Source organism: Melanostigma gelatinosum (genome assembly GCF_949748355.1).
Source record: "Melanostigma gelatinosum genome assembly, chromosome: 9".
In the NCBI taxonomy this organism is placed as follows: Eukaryota; Metazoa; Chordata; class Actinopteri; order Perciformes; family Zoarcidae; genus Melanostigma; species Melanostigma gelatinosum.
This window is the reverse complement of record NC_136642.1, coordinates 24,277,455-24,304,013: the sequence shown is the minus strand read 5'-3', so window position 1 is coordinate 24,304,013 and position 26,559 is coordinate 24,277,455. Positions and strand designations below refer to the sequence as shown.

The following is a 26,559-nucleotide window of genomic DNA, read 5'->3' as shown; positions in this document are numbered from 1 at the left end:
GCATGCAACAGTGAGTACTGTGTTTGGGCAGCTGCAGTACGTACTGAAAGCAGTATACGATTTAGAACGCTTGGCAACTTCAACCAAAATAGTATCAGTAACCAAGATAGTCAGTCTGATTGCAAATTAAAGACACATTCATGCTTTGTCAGTTCTTAGACAGGCAAGCTCCCCTGTGCTCTGGTTTGAAGAAGCATCTGTTTGGAGGAAAGATGTGATGAAATGGCTTCTTCACCACCATTAACATACATGACTGTGTACAAGTTATTTATGCATGCTGTCCTACTTGGTGTGACTATTGATTATCATCATCTATATAGATCAGAGCGGCACATATTTAGCCATTTTACCGTGGTGAATCTGCCCACAGTCGGCCTTGAATGAGACAGAAGCCTACAAGCGTCTCACTGTAAAGTAAGCCAGAGCACATCTATTCCCACAACTTTAAAGAAGCTGCTTGTGATGGCTAAACACTGAACGACAGGGACACCTGGTGGAAGGCAACAGTACCGCACTGCATGCTTTAATAAAATGTGAGCTGCATTCCAAATCTCAACACACTGCAGCTGGCACCCTGAACTTTGATGCACTGTCTCAAATATCTGCTGTACAAAGGATTGTGGGTCAGAATAGCCAGGAAAGCATGCTGGCTTGCAGACTGCAAAATGGGACCAGATGCAGTACAACATCCTGGAGCTTTTTGGCAAACATGTGATACTATGCATTTGGACATATAAGTCTATCAGGCACACCTAACAGTATGGTAGGATGGGTATTGGAACACAGTTCTGCGTGAACAAACTTTGGACTGCAAACATCATCCCTCAGGAAAACATCTGCCCAATCACCAGTTCATTGTAATACATCTGAGACAGGCGGTCTGTGAAGACATGCATAAATGAGACTGGAGTAAATATCTATGTAATTATTACAGGTATGAAAATCCATAGGGACAACACTTAGAAATTAAATAGAGGCCTGAATTTTGAATGAGAATTTTATTACAGCCAGCAGTTTACAATACAAATCACCTTTCATAATGCTCAGCTACCACCTTCCTGAACATGGCCGATATTCTGAGCACTGACACAGTAAAATGACATAAAACAGAGGAATGCATTCAAATTTATAATCTCGATTTTTTTCTATTTTTCTATTTTTTTCCCCAACAAATTTGGTTTATGATCAAGGTCTAGTTTTATCATCTCTAGACCTGGCAGATTAATTGTTTTTCTTTTTTTAAGAAATAATTTATCATTTTGCAATGTTTTCAGAGTTTTAGGTTTTTCAATGTTTAATATTTTTTTCGCTTTTTCTTCGGTGAAGCAGGTTTCAATCTGTAAGACAAAAAAACAACATCGATGCTTAAACTTATGGAATCTACACGCTAACTGATACAGATATCAAAAATAAAATCCCCACACGCACCTTAGACGCTGGGAACTCCAGCAGGGGTGGTAGACTTCTGAGCCGCCTCCTTGGCCTGGTGGGCCTGGAGCACAGCAACAGCCTCATCCACCTGAAACAAAACACTTCATGAACCACTGCATATGAAGCACGTCTGTTGTACTCATTCAGGAAGCTGCTAGCAACCAGGCTCGCAATTTAGAGGAGCAAAGATTGTTTTCAAATGGATAACAAATTCCGGAGATCTAACAGCTTAGCCATTAACTGACCTTTGAGCGCAGCGACTCAGGTGACTCCAGCATGTGGAGAAGTTCAGAGTTGTCGATCTCCAGCAGCATACCGGTGATCTTGCCAGCCAGGCTGGGGTGCATGTTCTGGATCAGGGGGAACAGACGCTCACCTGACAGAAAAAGAACAGCAATCAACAACCGTTTCAAAACGCATGAAACCAGACTGAATGTGTCAAATAACTCGGTGACCAGACAGAATCCTATTTGTGTTTGTTAGTTCTCTGTAACTCTGAGCAGAGTATGTACTGACCCAGCATCTGCTTCTGTTCCTGAGGAGGGGCAGCAGCCAGCATGGAGGCAGTCAGGGGCTCTTGTCCTTGGACATGGACAGCAGGCTGGAGAAGGAAGGAAATATTTGAGTTTAGGGACATATTCAGACCAACTGTAAAAATGACCGAATGCAAAACTACCACTGCATAATTATCAGAATCTATTTCCACTATTTCTATGAATGACTGAAAGGTGAGTGCTGGGTATTGTGAATATTGTATTGACTTCTGTACACATTGACCATGTGCGCACACACAGTAGTCAGAAATGCAGATAGTCCAAAAGCACATTTCTTATCAAATTCCCAGTCGTTTATGAATGAAACTATGTAGACTTTCAGTGCCTTACACCAAGGCAACGATGGTCAAATCAGTACATACCTGCTGCATGGGGACCTGTGGCTGGGACGCCATGTGCTGCTGGGGGTTGCGCACACCAGCGGCATACTTGTACTGGGGCATAGCTCGCACTGGGGCGGCAGTGGCTGACGCACCGGTAGGGCGTTGGCCGAGGGCCTGGGTGGCTGAGGAGAGGAAGGTGAGAAGGGCACTTCGTCAAAGCTACGTCGGTGATTAACAGAGGAACAAAACACAGCGGTTTCTGTGCTCAGAGCTGAAATACTTACGCATGCGCTGGGACGCCATCATGCGTGGGACCTGCGCGTTGGGGGTCGCGGTGGGACGGATGGTGTTGAAGGTCTGGGGCCGGGGAGCTGATGGGCGCATGGCATTGGGCATGTTTTGGAAGTCTGAAGGAAGCGGAACAGCATTAGAGATCCATGCGAGAGTAGTCATGACTCAGCACTTTCAATGTTAATAGAGGGTGCTTGTTACCAATTCAGTGACAGCATCACGTTGGCCGTTCTGTTCACTGGATACAAAGTTTCTACTTACGTTGAGGCCGCACGCCTTGAGTGGCCCAACGAGGGCTGGGCCGAAGCTGCGCCAGCTGGTTGGCGGAGTAGTACGCGGCACGGTTCTGGGCCTGAGCCGGGAGGAGAGAAACGATTCATCATTACATGATCTGTTACAGCCACGGTACTGACACATTTACCCTCAACCAACAGAAGTGGTTAACACCAGTGTAACACAGTGCACCTGTACATTTAACTACCAACAATCAGGTATGCTTAGTTGTCAGGCACAGGGGGTGGGAGACTCACCTGAGGTATAGCCGCCATGAAATAGCCTGAGGGTGGGGCAGGCTGATATGGGTTGAGGACAGGGTTGGGCACAGCACGGACTGTGGCCATCCTCTGCATGTACTGGTTGGTTAGATGGGCTTGACGCTCCTCCTTACGCTGGGCCAGGGCCACATACAGTGGCTTTGTGGCAACAATACGTCCGTTCATTTCTGTAACGGCCTTTGTTGCCTCTTCCGGGGAAGAGAAACACACAAAGCCAAAGCCTTTGCTGCGGCCCCCCTCCATCATTACCTTAGCGCTAGTTATGGTTCCGAATGGAGAGAATTCTTTACGTAGGCGCTCGTCGTCCAGGCCATCATCCAGGTTTTTCACATACAGATTGACACCCTGGTGTATGGAAAACAAAGTAATGCATCAAGAATGAGTCAAATCAGCAGAGTCTTGTAGAGCCAGCAACCATTGTATCCAATGACAAACAAGTTAAAATTAGGTTTTAGAAGGCTACAAAACGTTACGCAACTTTAATTCTCGATCCTTTGCACCAACTTTACTGCTCATCACAATTTGAACTACTGGGCCTGTTGGTAGACACACCCCCTACATGGGTATCTTCACACTGACTGGTAGGGGGGGCATCAGGACCCAGAATGCATATTTCGGTTATTTGCTAAAATGCTAAAACCATGTAATGTGTCGAATGAAATTGCTACGCCAGAGTGGAAGGCAAACAAACCTGGTATCTCGTCATGCGATCCTGTTTCATCTGCTCAAATTTACGCTTGAGCTCATTCTGCCGCTCTCCTTTCTTCTGTGCGCGGCCCACATACACTTGTCTGCCATTAAGGTCTTTGCCGTTCATGTCGTCCACAGCCTGCAATGAAATAAGCAATAGACGTAACGGAAGATATGGTTGTATTGATTTATACTCACTCATAGCAGAGGTACAGTGACAGGTTAATTTTCCAATTATTAAAAAGATATATATTATGTCCCCTGAGAAAAGAACCACGAGTTGATCCTCACCTTTTGTGCATCCTCGTGTCTCTCGAAGCTGACAAAGCCAAATCCCTTGGATTTGCCACTCTCGTCAGTCATAACCCGGATGCTAAGGGCAGGTCCTACAACAGAATAGCCCATCAGCACATATTATAAAATTGGACCAATTAACACCGGCAACCTACTTAATTGTAAGCATGCCACTCTCTGAAACAGTATCATTGTCTTACCATATTTATTAAACATCTCCCTTAGCTTCTCGTCATCCATGTCCTCCCCAAAGTTCTTGATGTAAACATTGGTAAACTCTCTGGCGCGTGCCCCGAGCTCAGCCTCCCTCTCTTTGCGAGACTTAAAGCGGCCAACAAATCTGTTGGTTAAATGATGTAAAATATTATTATTTACATCACACATCAGTACATACCAAGACAAGACTTGGCTTAACCGCTCAATTACCATGGTTTTCAAATGACTTTGGCTGGAATATCAACGGAAAACCCAGAGCTTTTGGAAAAACTGTTCGCTGTAATAGTCTTTTTTGGCAACAAAAAGTAGTGTGGAACACCCAAAGCTCTTGTATAGCTGCAGTGTGTTTAGATCTTAAACCAGTCAAGAAGTAAAGCACTAATATTATCATTTACCCCAGGAGAGCAAAAAATGTATTATTCAGGAGGATGCATTTCAGGTTAACGGCAATGAACGACTAAACAAGTTGTAACACGGGCATTTGCACCAAGTGAACACGGTAAGCAGTGTAGACTGCAGGAAAAATGTGACAGCAATCACAGAAATCTTTCTTATGGATCAGGCTGCTTCAAACCACGCTTCCCCTGGTGTCATTTCACAAAGAAACACTATGAAATGAATTACAGAATACTAGGATTGTACACTACTTTAAAAACAAATAACTATTATTTTGGATAGTATTTCACAACTACACTTGCACAGATTTAAAGGTTCCCTGCGTCTAACACTGAAAGATGTTCAAAACTTGCCACTGCTCTTTAGGGAGATTGTCATTATTCACTTGGTTGTATGAAAACAGAAAGGTCAGTAGGCAGGATTGGAGATGGGTTTGAGGACAAGATGCAGTTATACACAAACTTGATTAGATATAAAAGTCACGTTCATACGACACTCCAAAAAATACTTATCTAAACAAGTGTAATTGTAGTCCCACTTACACTTTTCTGTCATTGAGCAACATGCCATTCATTTTCTCAATGGCCCGCTCAGCAGCCTCGTGGGTCTCAAAGTGCACAAAGCCGTAACCCTTTGAGCCATTTTCATCACAAACCACCTTGGAAAGGGGAGATTTGAGCATGTCAAAACAATCCCAAACACCATGCATTTAAAAACACCACAGACACACAGCATCAGTTTCAATCTGTAGTCATGCAAACTAGTGTTCTGTATGTAAAGCACTCAAACACAAACGCAGAGGTGGACACAGTGAATGGTGCCCTGCCTACCTTGCAGGACAGGATGTTTCCAAAGGCAGAGAAGGTGTCATAGAGGGCTTTGTTGTCAATGGACTTGTCCAGGTTCTTGATGAAGATGTTGCCCACTCCGCTCTTCCTCAAGGAGGGGTCCCGCTGAGACCACATGATGCGGAGGGGCCTGCCTTTGATCACATCAAAGTTCATGGTGTCCAGGGCTCGCTCAGCTGGAAAACAGGACACAACATTTTAAGACTGGACACTAGGTTCATATGTCTTGTCTGATCGGTTTAACTGCTATCACTTGTGTACCTCTATAGAAACTAAAAACAAGACCAATGCATGCTCATAAGATAACGACATCTGATATCATGATTACTAAAACAATTCTGCTTATTGCAACAGAGATACCAGGCCATAGCATGTCTAGTTCGTGAAAAAAATATGCAAGTCAAGATGGTGCCACATCCCATTTGCTAATATTAGCTGTGTGCTATAAAAACTTAGAGTAAACCTACCATCAGCGGGCTGCTGGAAGTTGACATAGGCATAGCCGAGCGACCGACGGGTGATCATGTCTCTGCACACCCGAATGGAGAGGATGGGCCCGGCCGGGCTGAACTTCTCGTACAGCATGGCCTCCGTAACGTCTGGGTGCAGGTCTCCCACATAGAGGGAAGCCATTGGGTAGCTCGGCGCGCTGGGATTCATGGTGGACGACGTGTGCTCGCAGGCAGTACAACTGGAAGGTTATATTAACTCGATATATTGTTGACAACAGTCAGCAAATATACGCCTCTTGTATGAAGAGATTCCTGTGCCTGGTCTCTTCAACAACGTGTTACAAATTAACAGCGCAGACACATGTACTAGCTGTCTAACCAGTTAGCAACGTGGGCTAGTTAGCTTGATTAGCAAAATGTCGGAGCGTGGCCTAACCGATATGGCTCGCGGACTTCACAATTTTGAACCGGTACTCTACCTCAGTCAGTTATACAACTTAATTATCAGTAGTAAACGAAGCAAATGTTCTCGTTTACTCGAATGACAAAGCCCTTAAAGGGAGAAATAAGCGGTTGACAATATAACTGGCTGACGGTAATCACCCACGCTTCCAACAATGAGGCTAACTGCTTGGCTTGCTAACGTTTCTTCTCGTTTTCGTCTTTCGTTCTTTTTGAAGACTTCTTCGCGTTGCTTGGGTTGGCAAATGAAATCCTGCTTCACCGATTTTTTTTTTCTTATAAAAATATGTCTGCGTGTGCTCTCTAGCTTTTGGTTTGTTTCATAATAATAAAATGTGTGCCGAGACTAGCTCCGGAGCACACCCTACGCAGACGGATTACGAGAATGAAAGGAAGGTCGGTGGAGGTTGTTTCGCGATTCTAGTCGAAACCACGACGCTTGTACCACCAAGGCTGACGTCACACTTATCGCGATATTTCACACCAGCTTTCCTTTAGCAGGCGATTTTCTATCTATTCACTTGACATGTACAGTCCCCAGCTCTATTTGGAACACGTAAGGAATGTGTCGATGGTCAGCTATTCAACAGCCTGAGCCATAACTTGTTTTTGAAACTACTCGATGCACCAATTATATTTCCCTGAGTCAGCGAAACAGTGATGCTCTGCTGTGACCCCGCTAGCTTCAGAAATAGCATAAACTGGCCATTTAATTATCTACATGTCTAGACACGCGTAAGGGGATGATATTGGACAGAGCTTGATAATTCCTTGATAATATAAATTCATCAATTTGATTATCCAGCACATTTTTAATGCTTCGGCGTCTCTCAGTATTTTTCATGTCTGAAATAAAAGTGGATGCACTTTTGGGCATCCTCCCATATACTGTACGTCCCTGGACACTCCAATGTGTTCATACTACTACTTTTAACCAGGTAATGAAATGGTTCACCTGAAGCATTTATCTCGAATTGATGCCTAATGTTCATACATTTTCATCTATTGTTGATTAACCCAACTAACTACGTATTATAGTATAAGTAAATAAATATTTGTCAACGCCCTAGAAATAAGTAGGGCAATAAAATGTCAGACAAATTTCCCTCTGCTGGGCGCGCTCCCGCGAGGGGTCACGCGCGTCTCAGCCAGTCGGCACACCTACAGGCGGCTTCAAAGAGCGAAAGCTAAAAGCTACACACAAAATGCTACATTGACAGCATTTTTTTCGTTTGCAATACTGACGATTCCGACAGGCACTACCAATAAACGCATATCCTATAGATATTTTTTGCATTACCTACAGGGTACAGTTGAATGTTACCTTGATTACTCGTGTGCAAAGTGAGCACAAACTGTTCTCCGCAGATGTGCCAACGACTATGTTTCACTCTCGGGGATGGTTGAGGAGATGGCTCTGCACTGCATCATCCCACTGCAGTGGCCTCCTCCCACATTGTCATGGCAATAAGGGCAGCAAAACCCACAGCTGTGTAATAGTAAATGGCGTTTTTGTTTCCCTTCCTTCAGCTGTGCATTCAAGCATGGCATTGAAGAAAGCTTGCTGGCTTCTTGATTTTGGAACATGACAGATGATGCTCGAACCCCATGAAATGGTTGTTCAACACTTCTGCTGCCTTTATTGATTAGCTTAGCATTTTGGAGGTTTACAGGAGTAAACCTTCTGCGTCGCCTGTCTCCAAAGGGCCAGTGTATTCAAACATGGCCCTTGTGCTTGTAGTGTAATTCTTGTATTTTCCCTTTCTAAGGAAACCTTCAGGTTCTCCCATGTTGCAGTTTGAGGACACGTCACAATGGACATTTACCACAGCAACGTTAGGAGACGCTGAATCAAACTAGTGCATAATTAGGACACTGGCTCTCCGGTCTTACAGTCTCCGTGTGACTCACTTATTCTTGCGATTCACACATGGAGCATCTCTCGTACAAAGGCGGCTGACTTTACCATCCAAATATAGCAACAGTCGTGGCTTTTGAGGCAAAATCACTCGAGACGAAAGTCATTCACGTGAGTTACAAATTACTTTAGATAACTCAAGACTACCAGTACATCACACAAGGTTGAAACTTTTAAATTATTATTTTTTTATTCCACTTACATGAAATTACACATTTCCCCCCCAAATAACATTATGCTGGGGTGTTCTGTATGAAAATTCCAAAGACATGAACAAAGCTAGCCCGCCCGACCACAACCATCCTTACATATCCACAAACTAATTCTTAACATGCAGTTGAGGCAAGTATTGAAAGAAAAAAGACAAATCAAAAAAAAAAAAAAAATCTTAATTTGATAGAGCAGTAACTAGATAAGCACATGGGATTTCTTCTTAACGGCTGTGCTCATAAAAAGCAAGCTTGTGTGCTCTTTTGTTCAATATTTTCTATACCTCGTAATCGATACATAGAAATACAAAAGCAGGTCACCTGAAAACAAACAAAAAAATAATAATAATAGAGTAGTAAGTTGAGCAACTGACAGTAAATGGAATGTAACCGGTGCTCCAAGAAAACCTCACACCTCCACCGTCTTCACCGCCGCCGCCATTCCTCCTGCCAAGCACAGACCAACAGCTGCTGTCCTACTGTGAGCAGCCAACTCCTCATTGTGAAACCAGATTTATCATCGAGACACTGTGTTAATACAGAACATGGCCGTGAACATGAATAGGACACAGTACAACTTTTTTATGACTCTAAAAGCTCAACCAAGCTGCATGTTTCATGAGCTGAGAACTTGTCCTCTTACCCACCACCTCAATAATGCAACAACCCTATTGCTCCCACACACAAAAAAAGAAAAAAAAGAAAAAGAAGAAAAGGTCAGCAGACAAGCAACCAAACACTTTATCGTTCCACATGGACCCTCCCGCCACGCAATTCAAAACTTACCCTCCCCATCCCCTTTCCCCACAGTTACTACAAAAGAAGGAATAGTAAACCGGCAGGAATGAGATGAGTGTTGAGAGAACTAAATAGAAAAGAGATGGAGAGATTTGGACGACAATGATAATAAGGTGGTCTCAGTGTTGATGGACATGTTGAAGATGAACCGGGATGATGGCAGGTAGACAGGGACGACTGTGGGGGTCTGGCTCATTCTCCGGTCTCCACTTGATCCTCTGCCTCCTGCTGGTTATCAGAGGTCCACAGCTGAGAAAAGAGGACAAGCAGGAGAAAGAGGCAGCGAGAGGGAGAAGTGGGGAAAGGAAAATAGTGCAACATCCGTTAACACCGCATCTATTCAAAATACTTTGCATGTCAAAAAAAAGAAAGGGCGGGGGGAGACTTACTGTCAAGTTGTCTCTCAGTAGCTGCATGATTAGCGTACTGTCTTTGTATGAATCTTCACTCAGTGAATCGAGCTCTGAAATGGCCTCATCAAACGCCTGAAGGATTAAAAACACTTATAACGGCTGGAACAGTGATGTGGTCTAAACAAGCTGTACGTGGGTAGAATGTAAATATCAACTTAGTTTTTACAGTTTTAGTGCAGTCTGTATTTAAACAGTTCTGCAATCCATTTCGACATGTTAAATACATCAGCACTACATTGAGAAGCTTAATATCTTCAAGTGTGAGGAGAGTTATATGGTGTTGTGAACCTACATCTTTAGCCAGCTTGCAGGCCTTGTCAGGTGAGTTGAGGATCTCATAGTAGAAAACAGAGAAATTGAGGGCAAGACCAAGACGGATTGGGTGCGTGGGCTGCATTTTGTCTTTGCTGATCTCAAAGGCGGCTTGGTAGGCGTTCTTTGAGTTCTCCATGTTGGCTGAGAGGAAAAAAAGGAACATAAGAACAACATAAGAGCCGAGGAACATACAAACTGACAATTTAATTAAACTTTGTTTCAGACTGTAGGGAAAAAAAAAAGAGTTACTGGTTTATTATGAACACCTCAATAAAACAGCCCAACAATAAATCCTACCATAAGATTTGGTTCAGTTCTCACACTATTTTGTCCTTCCCATTATAATCAATTAAAGTAAGAAAGTTATATCAACATCTCACTGAAAGTTAAAACAAAACTTACAGTAACTGATGACTAATACTATAGACGGCCACACCTCTCTGCGGCATGAACAAGGGCCTCCATTTCAGTTTGTGTGGAGTGTAGAGCACCAAGGAGACGGCTCGCTGGAAACTTCAACACAAGATTTTCTGAAGGCCCAAATAAAGTTCCCCAGAACATGTTAAAGAAAGCTAAGTTGTACATACTGTCTTATTGTGGCTAACGTGGTGGTGCTGTTGGAAGCTGGTCTTCACAGTGAAGGAGGTCTTATTAAAGCAGATGCAGGAGGTCCAAAAACAGAGACTCCTGTAATTCACGCCTTGTTTTCAGAAATCAGCAGCTTGTCAGCTTAGGTTAGCATAAAGCAGAGGTAGCCAACACTGTGCCCGCGGGCGCCTGGTTCGCCCGCGAGGACCATGCGAGTCGCCCGCGAGGCATGTTCTAAAAATAGCACATCACTGTTCTTTTTTTAATCAAAAACACTTGCATTAATGTAATATGACAATATCTAATATAACATTTTAAAAATGAAAATAGTTTATGTATATATGAACTCTGACCTTTTCTGAAGTCAAAGTTCAATATTGTGCGCATGTCAAATGGCCATCTCACTCTTTGCTGAGACAAGGAAGTGGGCACAGCTACGATGGGAAGCTACGAAGCTAGATGTGGTTCTTACCCCCCAAACTAAAGAAAACATGGCAGACAAGCGAAAGAAAACATACTACTTCCACAATGATTGGGAGGAAGAGTTCTTTTTTACGACAGTGAAAGACAAATGTGTGTCTCATTTGCGGGGCAACTGTAAAGCGGCACAATGTGGAGAGACACTTCAGTACGTGTCACAATAGCTTCCATGCTAACTACCCACCTGGCAGCGCACTACGGAAAGAAAAAGTGCGTGACTTAAGGCAGCTTTGGGCAAACAGTCTTTTTTCACGGGGCCGGTGATAAAATCACAAAAACAGAAGCTTCGTTTAGAGCTGCACATTTGTTGATGAAGAACAAGAAACCCTTTTCGGACGGGGAGGTCTTGAAAGAAGCAATGATAGTTGCAAACACTGTGCTCAAAGACGAGAAGAATGGTCCCGATGCCATCTCCGCTCTCTCTGATGTGCAACTGGGGGAGAGTACGATGGTAAGAAGAGTGTCGGCTATATCCGAAAACTTAACGGAGCAACTGGACCGGGATCTGGTTCAGTGCAGGTGGTTTAGCATCCGGTGCGACGAGTCCGTGGACAGCACCAGTACAGCTGATGATGTTCATCTGAATGGTGTTCGACAATTTCGCCACAAAAGAAGAAGTCCTGACACTTCTGCCCCTGAAGACAACGAGGGGAATTGACATCTACAACGCGGTGAAGAGTTTGTGGAGAAAAAGGTCCCGTTAGAAAAGCTGGTGTCGGTGACAACAGACTGGGCTCCCGCCATGACGGGCCGGCATGGAGGCTTCATTGCACAATGTAAAGGTGACCCAGACTTCCCAAAATGTATCCATTACCACTGCATCATTCATCCTACAGATTTGGTGATTAGTACTAATGTGATAGGATTCATTTAAAAAAGTGAAACAGTTGATTTTTTTTAATCTTACATAACCGATCATTTGTATAAACATGGGCCAGAGTTCACGATTTGTTCAAAAATGTTAGTCCTCTGACTTTCAAATGTTGAAAGAGATTAACAAATAAATGTTGCATGTTTAAATATATCGGTTTCCTACCATCCTTGTGGAAATAATTGTGAGGAATAATTAACATAAACGTGATCAGACAGTCTCTTCACATATTATTATTATTATTAAAAGGTGATCTGTGCAATTTTGTTATTCAGGAAGTTTGTATCAAACAAGTAGCCCTTCGTACTGCTCAGTACCCTTAAAGTAGCTCTCTGCTTCAAAAAGGTTGGTGACCCCTGGCATAAAGACTGGAAACAGCTAGCATGGCTCTGTACAGTAACAATGTCCAGCTACTGGCAGCTTTAAAGATCACCAATTTACACTTTGAATCCATGCACACACAAAAAAAAAGGATGCCTCTTTGAGAGATGTCAGAGTTAGACAGTGTTACTGCCTGTAGACCGTCTGATTACTACTTTGAGTTTGTAATCGGATGTACAGTGCCTTGAATTATTATTATTTATTAAACGTATGTAGTCACTTGTGTATCCTTCCGCTAAGTCCATCACTGTCGTCTCATGCGAGCCGTTTGACAACATATACCGCCGGACAACATTTTGAGTAACAAAAGGAAATTACCTTTTGTTTTTGGTAATAAATAAATTCTCGTTTTGTCGCGATAACAAAGCCTGCTTTCTCTTTTTAAGAAAACATTAAAAAACAATTTGAAACGTGTCCATTTGGAGTTTCCATAAAAGATGTAGTCATGCTCATCTAAAAGACTAAAATGAATCAACCCCCCAAAAAATCCTATGGGCTCAAGCTGGTGACCACGGACCAGTCTCTTACTGCGATACTGTTTGAGAACCAACAGTGAGGAGCCAATGTCAGAAAGCTTGTACCAAAACTAAGTGTTCATTTTAGAATATCTAATACATCTTTTTTTGACTGGGCTAGAAGTTGTACACATCAGATCTTTAGAGAGGAAAACATGGACACGCATATATAATGATAATCAAATAAATCCACCCACACACAGATGGTATAAAAGAGATTAACACAGAGCTTACTCTTCCTCTCGTCTCCTGTAGCCACCTCAGCCAAGTAGCGATAGTAGTCTCCTTTCATTTTCAAATAGAAGACTTGGCTCTCTGCTTCAACGGCGTTTACAATAAGATAAGTGTCCAAGAGAAGCTGTGGCAAGAAAAACAAACAAAACATGTATTGTAGACTGGTAGAAGGGAACAGACCACAGAAGATGTTGTCAACTAATGTACATAGTTCTTTACAAGTGGGGCTGGCAGACCCCTGAAATCAGCAGAGTTGATTTGTATACTTGGGTACAACTGCTATAAAATATGCACACAATTCATTAACAAAAAAGGCAATACACAGATTTCTACAAGGATCATTTGACCCATCACTTATCCACGGACAAAAGCAGTCATTTCATTCCATTAAAATAAATCATCACGGCCAACATTCCTCAGACCTAAATGAGGGTAGAGCTGGCTACCTCCTGCAGCCTTGGACCGTGAGCCCGAGACTTCGCCGTAGCTACATCACAGATCATGTGATGGTGGAGAGTGGGAAAGGGTGGAGGAGGATGAGTGTATGGAAGAAAGATGGTGGGGTGGAGAAAGATGGGAGAAAGCTAGGCTGCTGAACTCTTGATGAGCTTTTGCTGAGGAAGTAAGTCACTCAGAGCCAGCGTGGCTCTTCCAACACGAGCATGCCGCACTTGACAACATCTCCCTATTGCCACCCTAACCGCTAGCTGGCAGGGGGAACAGCGCACCTTATTGTCATAAGAGTGTACCATAACATGAGACCAGCTTGATAGTGTTAATCTACTATGCTAATGCACTATGGGACAAATGGGGTTAAACACTGGTTTTCCAGAAACATGAAGGAAGACGTAATTCAAAGTGCAGATTTGATCTTTTCATGGTTTAACTGTGGATTTTTAATGAAGTTTCCATGTGACCATTTTCATGTCGTTTCTCCAACCACAACAAAACGTGTGCCATAAAGAGTGATAAGAAAGCAGAAAAACAGAATTCCCCATGGCACTAAGTTATAGGTTCTTTTTACGACTTTCAGAACATCAATATATCAGAAAACAACTATTTGCTATTTAAAGACATAGTAGAGTAACGTCGTCCTGAGCAGGGAATAAAGTACCTCCCTCTGTGTAACCCGGGCTTCTCTGTGCTTTGTTTATGTGGCCGGTACGGCTGCGTATGCCAATCCCTGTTTGTGTCCGACTGGCTAGCTAATGGCTGCAGCTCTGCAGTACACTCAGTGGTTACTGCTAATAATGCTGTCGGCAAACTTTATATAATGGCCAAATGGTAAAGATAAAATGTCCTGGTCCGTCAAGTGATGGGCCCAAAAATACTTCAATAGACGGGAAATAAAGAAATCTGTAACTCAATGGATTTTTCTGGACAGAGGGCTGGGTTAACAAAAACGCCCATAATGCAGAAGATGCAGATATTCTCATCAGAGTACTAAACTCTTAAGTGACCTTTTTTTGCTCCATGTGCAACCTCCATAGGAATAAACAATGTGCTGCCTTCAATGCAGTTTACAGTTCTCTTTACACGTGCATGCTCTCTGGTATGTACAGCAACATGAACACTGATGCTAGATTACATAGCACCATACTTTTCGGACTATAAGCCGCTACTTTTTACCCCACGCTTTGAGGCGTCGTCTTATAGTCCAGTGCGATTTATATACGGATTTTTCCGTAGCTTTTCTCCGCCACAACCGTAGCGTTTCTCCGCCACAACAACCGCAACTTCCGGTTCAGGTCTAACACAACATTTACTAGCTCCCGACAGAACAGTTGCTACCAGCAACCCCTCTGCTACCAGCTGTTACTGACAGGGTCGCTACAATATGGATGAAGTACCTTTGACCAACCTCTCACTAGGACTGTTAACAAAAAAGGTTGAACTGCAAGATGCTTTTAACAGTACATGTCCGATTCGCTAGCTTCTAAGCTAATTTTAACATTACCACCAATGGGGAAATGCTAACCACGATTAGCATTAGCGAATATATAATATATCTTCGTACATCTTTTCATGCAGACATACTTGCATTGCAGACTAAGGTCTCTCACGGCTACCAAACGAAAAGCAATGAGGCAATAACTGTTGTTGCTCATAGCTCTGAATAGCTGTTGTGCTAGCAGCAACTGGCCAAGCCAGTTAGCCGTAAATGCTATGCAGAGCTACGAGCAACGTAGACACGCTGCATGAGAAGAGCAACTTTTTCTCAAGTCTGCCAGTGGATCCTAACAGCGTGGAGCAGTGTGAAAGAATCCACCATCACCAACGGGTTCCGAAAGGCTGGACTGCTGCGAGATGAGGGGGACAGCGCAATGCGGAGGACAGCGCAAGCTCAGGGGCGGATTTGCCTCGGGAGCAAAGTGACACTCAGGGTGCAGACCGGACTGAGTGCAACGAAGCAATTCTGAGGCTGTTTATTTCCGACACTGAAGAAGAGGACTTAAATGGTTTTAGTGCACAGGAGGACGATGGTGACAGCGATCAATAGCGATCCTGTGTCGATCCAGCCACTTTCCGGCTCGGATCAGAGGGATTACCGGTACCGTAAGCCACTTCCCGGCTTGGACCTGTGCGGAGCGCGTGGAGACGCCTCCTAGTTGACTTCTTACCGTTTTTTCCAGTTCTACAAAACTTGTTCAAGAGTTTTTTTTGTGTGGGTGTTTTTGAGTGAGAGAAATAAATCATCTTGGTTTGCAATATAACTGCTGTCCTGAGTCTGCATTTGGGTCCTTGAACACACCACATCATGAACCGGTAGGTATGTCTGTATGAAGCATGAAAAGATATACGGTACAAAGGTGGATACAAAGATATATTATATTCTCTAACGCTAATCGCTAATGCTAATCGCGGGTAGCATTTCGGCTTATAGTCCGATGTGGCTTATATAAGTAAATATTCAGTTTTCATCTCAAAATTAGAGGGTGGGGCCTATATACCAGTGCTACTTATAGTCCGGAAAGTATGGTAAGTTCTGTTAGCAATACAAAACATTACTTAAAAACAGCATTAAAGTGCATATTGAGTGTGTTAGTCTCCTTTGATCGGACTGTATAGCACATAGAAAAAAGTGTCAATCCATACGACCAGACTATATCACTTTCACACCAAAGCAAAAATCCAGAGAATATCCGTGTTTGCTATTGGTTTGAACCACCAACTTGCTGCAATGACGTTTGATAGGGTGATTAAGTAGGCAGGCATGGGCTCTTTTTTGTCTTCATGCAACTACTTCCAGAAGTTGCGCAACAAAGTGCTATAACATGAATACCATGGAGACTAAAGGTATGCGTTTGTTCCTTTCTATGGCAGCTGGTTTTCATGCTGCCTGTGATTATGGAATTTAAGAACAAGAACAAACATGTCTTTAGACTTGTTCAGACGACACCTTGCACGAACTAGTTTGCTTCAGGTATACCACAGCCTTATCCCTGTCCTACACTCCTCCTACTCTGCCCTATTTACCCTCATCCCGCTCTATTTCGGTCCCCATAAGGCTGCCCGGCCGTAGTGGAGGTCAGCGAGCCAGAGCGCTGGTAGCTCAGCTGCAGCCATTATAGGATTAGGACACGCTGAGTCACCAGACAGATACTTCACAAGCTGAGAGAAGAAGAGTAGCAGAGGTTGGACAGATTCATGGCTCGAAATTCCATGTGCATATGGATGGTCGTGCACGTAGAATATGAACTCTGCATGCAATTTTCAGCTCCATATGCACTAGTGCACGTAACTTGGTACAGAAAATACATTGTGCAGGGCTGTCAACTCTTACGCATTGACCGGGAGACTCTCAGAAATGACACTTCACACTTGCTCATGCCAATGAAAAATGTTTACACAATAACGAACTAATTTCTGACTGATAACATTGTGGCGCAAATAGGTGACATGCAGCACAACACAAACCCAGGGTTTTGGAGAGCGTCTCATTCGTGCTGTTGTGGTACCAGTACTTTGGAGTGGCCAAAAAGAAGAAGACTCTCGTTTCAACAATAATTTACAACAAATTATATATGAAATAAGCGGTTTCATTATTAAATTTGCTGAGAAGCTCAGTGGATTTCTTCTCAAACATTCCTATGACCATATCAAATTTGAAGTCGCCTAGTTTAACTTTACATTACTGTACATGGAACGCCATCTCAAATTATATTGTAACACTTGGAAAATGTCCTTATTTTTAACCCCAGAAATTAAATGGATACATTCCCACAGAGGTTTGCTAAAAATACCAATGTAATCCTGTTAAAGAAGACTATTTTACTGTATAGTTTTTATGAAAGTGGGAAAAGGGGATAGATACATATATACTTTATTCATCCCCAAGGGGAAATTTGTCAAATTGGCTGGTTACACTGAGGATCTTCTCTTGCATGTCAAAACTCTGATGAGACACTCCTCTTGGTGATGGCACTCATTGCTCCACAATGTTGGCTGCCTCATCTCAACTACTCATAAAAAAAGTCGACAGAACGTAGAATCTTTCAACAGCTTCTTATCAGACTACAACCTGTATTATAAAATATATAAAGAAAAGGCTACACTACTGGAACCCAAGCCTGCTGACATGTCACCAAAAAGGAACACTATGACCTTTGTAAGGAATAAATGTTATGGCAGGGTATTTACCGTACTTTTCGGACTATAAGCCGCTACTTTTTACCCCACACTTTGAGGCGTCGGCTTATAGTCCGGTGTGCTTTATATACGGATTTTTCCGTAGGTTTTCTCCGCCACAACAACCGCAACTTCCGGTTCCGGCCTAACACAACATTTACTAGCTCCCGACACAGAACAGTTGCTACCAGCAACCCCTCTGCTACCAGCTGTTACCGACAGGGTCGCTACAATATGGATGAAGTACCTTTGACCTACCCCTCACTAGGACTGTTAACAAAAAAGGTTGAACGGCAAGATGCTTTAACAGTACATGTCCGACTCGCTAGCTTCTAAGCTAATTCTAACATTACGGCCAATGGGGAAATGCTAACCGCGATTAGCATTAGCGAATATATAATATATCTTTGTACATCTTTTCATGCAGACATACTTGCATTACAGACTACGGTCTCTCACGGCTACCAAACGAAAAGCAATGAGGCAATAATCGCGGTTAGCATTTCCCCATTGGCCGTAATGTTAAAATTAGCTTAGAAGCTAGCGACATGTTATGATGTTCATAGAAGAAGACAACTTTAGTACTGTTTAAAGCATCTTGCTGTTCAACGGGGACACCTGCCGCTTATAGACTAGTGCGGCTTATCTATGTACAAATTCTTTTTTCTTTTAAAAATCAGCTGGTGCGGCCTATATACCGTGCACTCTATAGTCCGGAAAGTACGGTACACAAAATGTTCTGCATTGTGTGAACTCAAGCACTTTGTTTCTTTACTTTGTCATCTCAGGGTTATCCATTTACTGCTCAGTGCCGATCAAATTGAGGAAGTTGGTGACTTTTCAAAGGAACTGCTGATGCAGGTGAGTGAAGACCACTTGGAGCATTACCATAAGTCAGGATTAACCCACTTGTCACTTCACCTACTGCTGAATAATTTGGCAAACTCAGACTATGAATCAAATCGATACGGTAAGTACAAAATGTTCTAAAAACTTAAAGACTTTCACACCAACTGAAATACTTTCCATGCCTCAGGGAAAATGCCACGAAAAGCCAAAGTCATCACTGTTACGAGAACTAAAAAATGGAACAGTGGAGAAGAATTGCCGTAAGACTGCCAGAGGTAGAAATTAAGCACTCTGGGCGTGGCACTTCACAAGGTCTGCTGGGTCTTGACAGAAATTACACATTCAACAGTATGAGCAGTATGAGCACAGTCATGCAGAAGCATGACTGTGGAAATAGTCCCATTACTCTGTCATCCAGCACTTCTTCACATAATATGAATGTCAACGACAAAAAGCTATAACAAAACAGACAGAAATCCAATAAAATGTTACAACTCTCACCAGCACGTCCCGGCAGATCTCCTTCAGCTCATTCTCGATCTTTTCCCGGTACTGTTTGGCCATGTTCCTCTTCCCCTCGCCTTCGGCCTTCGACTCAATGCTGGACACCACGCGCCACGAGGAGCGGCGGGCACCCACCACATTCTTGTAGGCCACCGACAGCAGGTTGCGCTCCTCGTTCGTCAGATCGCTGTTTCCCTCCGTCACAGCCTTCATTGCAGCAGCCATGTCATCATACCGCTCGGCCTGCTCGGCCAGCTTGGCCTTTTGCACCTGTTCTTTCTGGACTGACTCGCTCATGACTGCTCACTGGACAAAGGAAAGCAGAGAAGAAGAGGACAGCTGGTGGTCAAATGTGTGAAGAAAAATGAATGAAGCTAATCTATCAGCAAAAGAGAAACCATCTATGTGGGTTTAACTGAAGTTGAGGCAGATCATGCACCCATTTTGAGGCTTGCTGCTCTCCTTAGGAAAAGATTCGACAACAGGGGTCTCAAACTCCCGGCCCGCTACATCATTTTATGTGGTCCGCGAATCTGCCAGCACAAAAAAAAAAGTAAAACAATTTTTTTTTTTTTTTAAAGTTAGACGAAGAATAAAAATATCCCCATAGTCGAAATTATGAGATAGAAAGTCGAAGTTATTCGATAGAAAGTCATAACTAGAAAGTCATAATTCTGAGATTGACAGTCAAAATGATGAGACTGAGATCGACAGTCAAAATGATGAGACTGAGATCGACAGTCAAAATGATGAGATTGAGATCGACAGTCAAAATGATGAGATTGAGATCGACAGTCAAAATGATGAGATTGAGATCGACAGTCAAAATGATGAGATTGACAGTCAAAATGATGAGATTGACAGTCAAAATGATGAGATTGACAGTCAAAATTATGAGATTGACAGTCAAAATTATGAGATTGACAGTCAAAATGATGAGATTGACAGTCAAAATGATGAGATTGAGATTGACAGTCAAAATTATGAGATTGAAAGTCAAAATTATGAGATTGAAAGTCAAAATTATGAGATTGAAAGTCAAAATTATGAGATTGAAAGTCAAAATTATGAGATTGATAGTCAAAATTATGAAAGAGAAAGTCAAAATTATGAGATACTTAAACAGTTAGAAGCAGCTCTTTGACTGGTTACTGTACATTTGACATTGAAATGTATTGTGAGTACATTGAAGACTACTTTAAACTGTGAATGCAGAGAGTTATTTAACAATATGTTACGAGTGGTGACATTTACAACCGGCCCTTTGTGGGCGACCATGATGCTGATGTGGCCCGGAGTGAAAATGAGTTTGAGACCCCTGTTCTACAAGGAAACACTGATTCACTCGATGACTCTGCACAGCTATGGGAGTGAAAGGGTAATTGGGGAGGGAATAATAGCAAGGGCTATCAACTTGGCAACAAGAGGACATTGGTTACATCCAAAGTCTCTTATTAGACAACTCCTCACTCCCCAACCCTCACTGGAGCAGGAAGTCATTCAGTTGAAAATCTGTGAATTGTAGGCCTGAACAACAAAAGGACCACAAACTACTTTAATGTATTAGAACAATTTGTCCTTTCATGTATCGTCTGTTATTTCCCCAATTAACTTTCATTATGGATACAATCCATGGTCGGAAAGAGCAGGAGTGTCTGACAGCAAGAAGCACCCTTTCCATAATGTATTATTTCCATTCAGCCAAGAGTGGTTGATAATTCCTAAGTGTGCGGAATTAAGTGTTGGGTTTGAAATGAGTTACATAATTAAAATTCTCTGAAACATTTAGCCAAATAATTATTATTGTGTATAAATACGGCAGATGCATTCTGCAAGTAGACATGGTTTCTTTGCCTCTAAACAGAATGCAGGTTGTTATTCAAGTGCAGGTGTTTGTTTAACAGGTAACGGGCCACAGCGAGAAAACACTGCTGCTCTGGCAGCGATAGTATCGGAGATGGTATCTACAAATGTTGTAACACTTTAGAGGAGAGGATGTCACATTTCTCTAAAAACATCTTTCCTTGTTTCTTCCCTCTCGTGGTTTCATTGAGTCTCTCCGTGCAAGGAACAGAGGCAAGTGAGAGAATTGTGGATACAATTTAAAAGACGTGGGCTGTGCTCTATATATTTAAGCAATCAGAAAATAATTCCTTGAAATGCTAAATAAATAAAAATAAAAATATGCCTGCAAGGCATGTGAGCAAAAATTATTTGAGAAATTGACAATACTACTAAGGGTGAGGGAAAAAAGAAAAATTATTCTCTTGAACAATTATGACTATGCAGAAAAACTCAATCAGAAAACGTAATACACATGCCTCTTGTTTACGCTCTATGCTAGGCTAAAAACTAGCAGAGTTTTGGTGAGGGCGGCTGAGCTTCAGCAACCGAATAAGGATACGATCAAACCGGCACCCCCGGCTTCAAAGCTAACGTATGGAAGTGAATTAACGTGGCCGAAGCAAATCAGAACCAGAGCTTTTGCACACTTTGGAACCAACGTTTTACAGACAGCGATACTCTCATTCTAAAACCTTACCAAAGCTCAGGTCATGAAATCACTGAGGGAAGCGGGTTGGATGGTAGTAACACTATGCGTGGACATTCGTTGCCACAGAATCTAGTGTCACCGTAGCTGCGTACTTTATCGGGGTTTATTTTTGTACCAGAGATGAATGCTCATTGCCTATAGCCGCAGGATTTGTTTGAAGAGAGTTCTATATTTATTAATGAATAAGAGCAGCTTTTTATGTCAAATGACAGAACACGCTTAATTATGTTTTTACTGCCATGATGATGCTACGGGCCCAATTTTATTTATTTTCTTGTTGGTTCTCTTTGCAATACTTAGAAATGTAACCCTCCAGTTGACATATCTATTATATTAGTTACTAATATTGATTTAATAAAAGATAAGTTAGTTCATCTTTTAAAAAATATATAAATTACAAATATGCAGCAATTAAAAAAGTCAGTGAGCAAAAACTAAATAAAGGACAGAAAAATGTTGATGCATCAAAATGAATCAATCGTTTTATAATCGCATCGTAGCCCTCTGAATCAAACTGAGGTGTCTAGAGAATCCCAGGCCCAAATACTACTTTTAGCCATTGTTCTATAGCACTGTATTGAGAGAAATGTAAGGTACCAGCAGATATAATGTTAATGAAGTGATTAGTAGACTTGACACGCAGGAATTTGCATTGCTAGATCAATACCCTACATCCGTTTGACCCATCCAAAATAGCCAGCGGGGTTCCACAAAATCAATCAATTTTTTTCCATTCCAGAGTTCATGTGTAGTGTGGCCGCCCAGACAGATTTGACACATTTCTAAACTCCATGCTTGGTAAGTTACAAAATGCATTTGTGTTACTTTCAGAAAAACTAAGGTGCTAAATGATCCCTTGACACATTGTTAGCTCTTGGGTGCATTTTGTTGCTCTGCCTGTTCTCCCCTCTGGTGGGCTTGGTTTGGTTCGTATGAGGCATACGCTCCATCTCCATACATGGCAGCTAGTGCTGAAAAGTAATTATAAGGACCACTGTGAAACATTTTGAGGGATTAATTGGCAGCAATGGAATACAATATTCATAACTGTTTTAATCGGTGTATAATTACCTGAAACTAAGAATCTTAGTGTTTTTGTTGCACTGCCATGTTTCTACAGCAGCCCAGAATAGACTAGCTCCAGGGAGAGCATTTGCGGTTTACGTTATTAGAAGGTATGGATGCGTTCAGAAACCTGGTTTTAACGTGCCACGGTGCTAAATTACCAGAGTATTGATAAGCCCTGATGTAACTCGTGTATTTATCAGTACTTTTACATGATTTGGTGTAATGTATTATCACGCTGCAGCACGCAGTCGCTCTGCCGGGCTTAGCGCCTCCAACTACACACACAGCGTGAGCAGATGACTTTATTTAGCGACTTTGTTGTGGTTAAAATAACGGCTGCTGCTCTATATTAAAAAAATAGATATTTATATAAAAGCTCTCTATATGTATTTAAAGGCAATTTAGTAATGTAGAAAATGATTGATAAGACTAGCTCCTAGTTGTACTAAAATCCTAAAGTTAACTCTGTACCTGAAGGCCACCGTAGTTCTCCAACACCACTGGACAGGGAGGGCTGAGCAGAGGGGTATTTAGCTGGGTGCAATTTGCAACATACCACTAGATGTCACTACATCTTACACACTGGGCGTATTAGTGTTGAAGAATAACTACCGACACCAAAACACTAAAGAATAAATATCACTTCAGTGTTTTACAGGTTTGCAAAAAGGGATTGGCGAAATTGTAACAGTTTCAGCACTGATGAGCTGGCGATGTACCCGCTGTATGATGCAACATGACCCATGGGTAATCCGGGGTGTGTATGGATTTAAACAGTAAATAGATATGCTACACAGTTCTAGTTCCGTAGTTAGTTTAAGCCACGTGTGACTGTAAGAGCACTCGTCGAAAGAACGCATGCATACAGCTATGATAACTTTGAAGAATAACTGGATTTTGTATTACTGGTTAGCCCCCCTCTTTCTGTCGTACACACAACCACCACACCCATCCCTGTACCTGTGGCTCGGCGAACATGCGAGAACACGGAAATTAAAGTGCACAATTACAGCGGGGAACTGTGATTAATATTAGAATATTTGACCGACACGAGCCCCAAAGCACTTCCATTAAATCTAACTAGTCTAGACGAGAAACACCATTAAGCGACTGAAAAGCAACTGCTACCACTAGGCCCTCGTGACCCGTTTCCAGCATGGCGCCGACTATTTCCTGAAACGAAGCCTTCCAAGCCAGGCAGCTTTTAAAATTGGCTCGGGGCTAAACCCATTGTTTTCTACCTACTCTATTCATCTCATGGTATAAAACAATGCGTCGTTGGTTGGTTTGCGAGACGCCACGCTTTACGAAAGGTGTACACTGGGTTTAACGTTAGCTGGCCGTTATGTGGCATGTGTGAATCGCACTTTGTCGCGTATTGGTAGTTTAGCTAACGTTAATGGCGTGACATACTCGACATCTAAAGTAAACAATTGAAACAACATTAACGTTACTGTAGAGCTGATGTTATTCTAACGTTACCTTGCTGGTACAGTCAACAAATGTGTAATGTAGCAAACGCTAAACTAAGATTAATTCCCGACGTATATCACGCATTTCTCGCTAACGTTACATGCGACAGTCATTACTCCTCAAATGCAATGCATCGCTGTCATTTAATTATATTCAAACAGGCAAACGAATTAGCACAACCCGACAAATTACTTCAGCAAACAGGTCAACAGAATATCAAAGCTTCAACCTTCGACCTGACCCTCCTTCCACGTCTGCCCGTCTGATGGTCCATTTTAGAACCAGCCATTAGACATGTCCCAAACTGTAGCTAAGCTAGCCATTGTTCTTTGGTCTGATGATTGTCGCCGCTCCATGCAGCCCCAGTCAATTGGAGGCTATGCGCTTCCATTACCACTATATTTTACGATAGATTAAAAGTCCTGACGCTAAATCATGCAAACGTAAACGTGAAGTTTCAAAAGTTGTAACTCCTTTCATACCTGTGTACTGGCAGATAGCAGTGATTTCGGCGTGCCAACAAGCTACAGCTGATTCTCTCAGCCCGTCTTGTGTGAATGCAGTCCACGGGGTTTCCCTCCAATCACACCAGTCCAAGGCACGGCCGGTGGGGGGGGGGGGGGGGGGGGGCATGACGTCAAACGTTACCACGGCAACCGAACACGAGACATTGTGGGAGGAGTAGTTTTCCATCTCATTACCATTATTTCCCCAGCTTTTGTAAGGTAACAAAAATATGTTGTAAATATTAGCACTTTTCGATGTTTTAATAATACATTTATATTTCAACATTGTCATACTCGTAGAGTAATCAGTGTACAGCCAACAAATGCATTACAGGGACTTCTGATTAAATTCAATGTCTAATAGTGATGCATCTGAGCATGAGAACCTCAAACCGACACAGTAACTGATACTGTGATACTGTCTTACTGCAGGTTACACATTTCAATCAGAACAGATGCAGACACAGCACATTGTGGCTAGCCCTGAATGCTGCCCATTATATGGGTAACAAAATGAGATATTGTCATTTTCCACACAGTGCGGAAATCTTGTCTGGAATTGCTGGAGATGCTGAGGGCATCACAAACTAGAACACAGGGCACAGTGCTACAGAGTATATCTTGCCTAATAGAAACTACTATTTCTGCATCCTGGTTGGATTCCAAGGGGAGAGAGTGAAGCTATTTCTGCCTTGTCACATGTTTCCCCCTTGGGCCAAAATGCCAAGCTTGTAACCTATTTAAGGGCAGATCAGATAGTGTTGGCTGTAGAAATGCACAGGCACCAGTGCAAAAAGATGTGGTCAAGGAGAGTTGTAGTGCCAAACCAGAGGGATTTCAAGTAAAGGAAACAAGTTGTAAGCTGAGTGACAGTGTAAAGTGTAAAGACGTGTAACCAGTTAGGTGAGTTCTCATTCAGTCTGTCAACCACGTCTTGAGAACTTGGACACACGCTGCTGAAGTTAAAAAATCCTAACCAGCACCAATTATTCTCCTCATAATTATCCACTGACACTAAATATCACATTATTATTTCAATAACTTTTTCTTTCAATAAATTGTTTCTTAGACAATGGCAGTACTTAGATGTTGTGACTTTGCGATTGTTTGTAATTTACTTCACAATTTAAAGGTGTACTCTATGGATTTCATAATGATGTCATCCAGGTGATCTCACCTTGGGATAGGACACCTCACATTTATAGGAGTACACCTGTATTACAAGCTCTAATGGGAGAGGTTGGACTGTTCTTGCCGGGTTTTTCAATTTGGCAAAGACGGCCAACTCTAGGAAGAGTCCTGGTGGTTCCAAACGTCTTCTATTTCCCAATATTGAGGCCACTGTGCACCTGGTAACACTCAAAGCTTTAGAAATGGTTTCATATCCTTGCCCTGATCTTTGCCTCTTTGTTTTACAGAGACGTCCCTGGACTTGGTTTTTATCCCAACATGCAGCATGAATTGTGGGACCTTATATACACATGTGCCTTTCTAAATGAGGTCCAAATAACTCATTTTGGTTTGATTTTTAATACAAAAATCAGTTTCTGTTGTGAAAATAAAGCTATCTTTCACACTTAGAGCGGATTTAAGAATGAAACAGAAGCTCTCAAGAGGCGTATAGTTATATCAAAGCAATAGATTTATTTATCAACAGAGTTATTCAGCCCAGCAATCAAACATGCATGGGTGCTAATGGTTGCACTCTCAGAGATTCACCATGAGACACACTTGGACACGGCA

The 26,559-nt window shown here is 42.4% G+C and overlaps 2 protein-coding genes across 2 annotated transcripts; both read right to left on the bottom strand.

The window, feature by feature from the left end:
- Positions 1–981: 981 nt before the first annotated feature.
- On the bottom strand, positions 982–6,909 carry LOC306782269 (polyadenylate-binding protein 1A). Its single transcript, XM_079275553.1, has 14 exons — positions 6,065–6,909; positions 5,580–5,773; positions 5,292–5,407; positions 4,338–4,477; positions 4,135–4,229; positions 3,845–3,982; positions 3,130–3,498; positions 2,861–2,951; positions 2,593–2,715; positions 2,348–2,490; positions 1,948–2,032; positions 1,677–1,807; positions 1,429–1,519; positions 982–1,337 (listed from the first exon to the last, which is right to left on the bottom strand). Exons 1-13 carry the CDS (start codon positions 6,255–6,257, stop codon positions 1,430–1,432), a joined length of 1,908 nt encoding a protein of 635 aa, XP_079131679.1. The 5' UTR covers positions 6,258–6,909; the 3' UTR covers positions 982–1,337; position 1,429.
- Positions 6,910–8,597: 1,688 nt separating this feature from the next.
- LOC306782375 (14-3-3 protein beta/alpha-B-like) lies at positions 8,598–24,890 on the bottom strand. The gene is made up of 6 exons (XM_079275706.1): positions 24,793–24,890; positions 19,213–19,521; positions 13,234–13,357; positions 10,142–10,305; positions 9,826–9,921; positions 8,598–9,685 (listed from the first exon to the last, which is right to left on the bottom strand). Exons 2-6 carry the CDS (start codon positions 19,510–19,512, stop codon positions 9,629–9,631), a joined length of 741 nt encoding a protein of 246 aa, XP_079131832.1. The 5' UTR covers positions 19,513–19,521; positions 24,793–24,890; the 3' UTR covers positions 8,598–9,628.
- Positions 24,891–26,559: the final 1,669 nt, after the last annotated feature.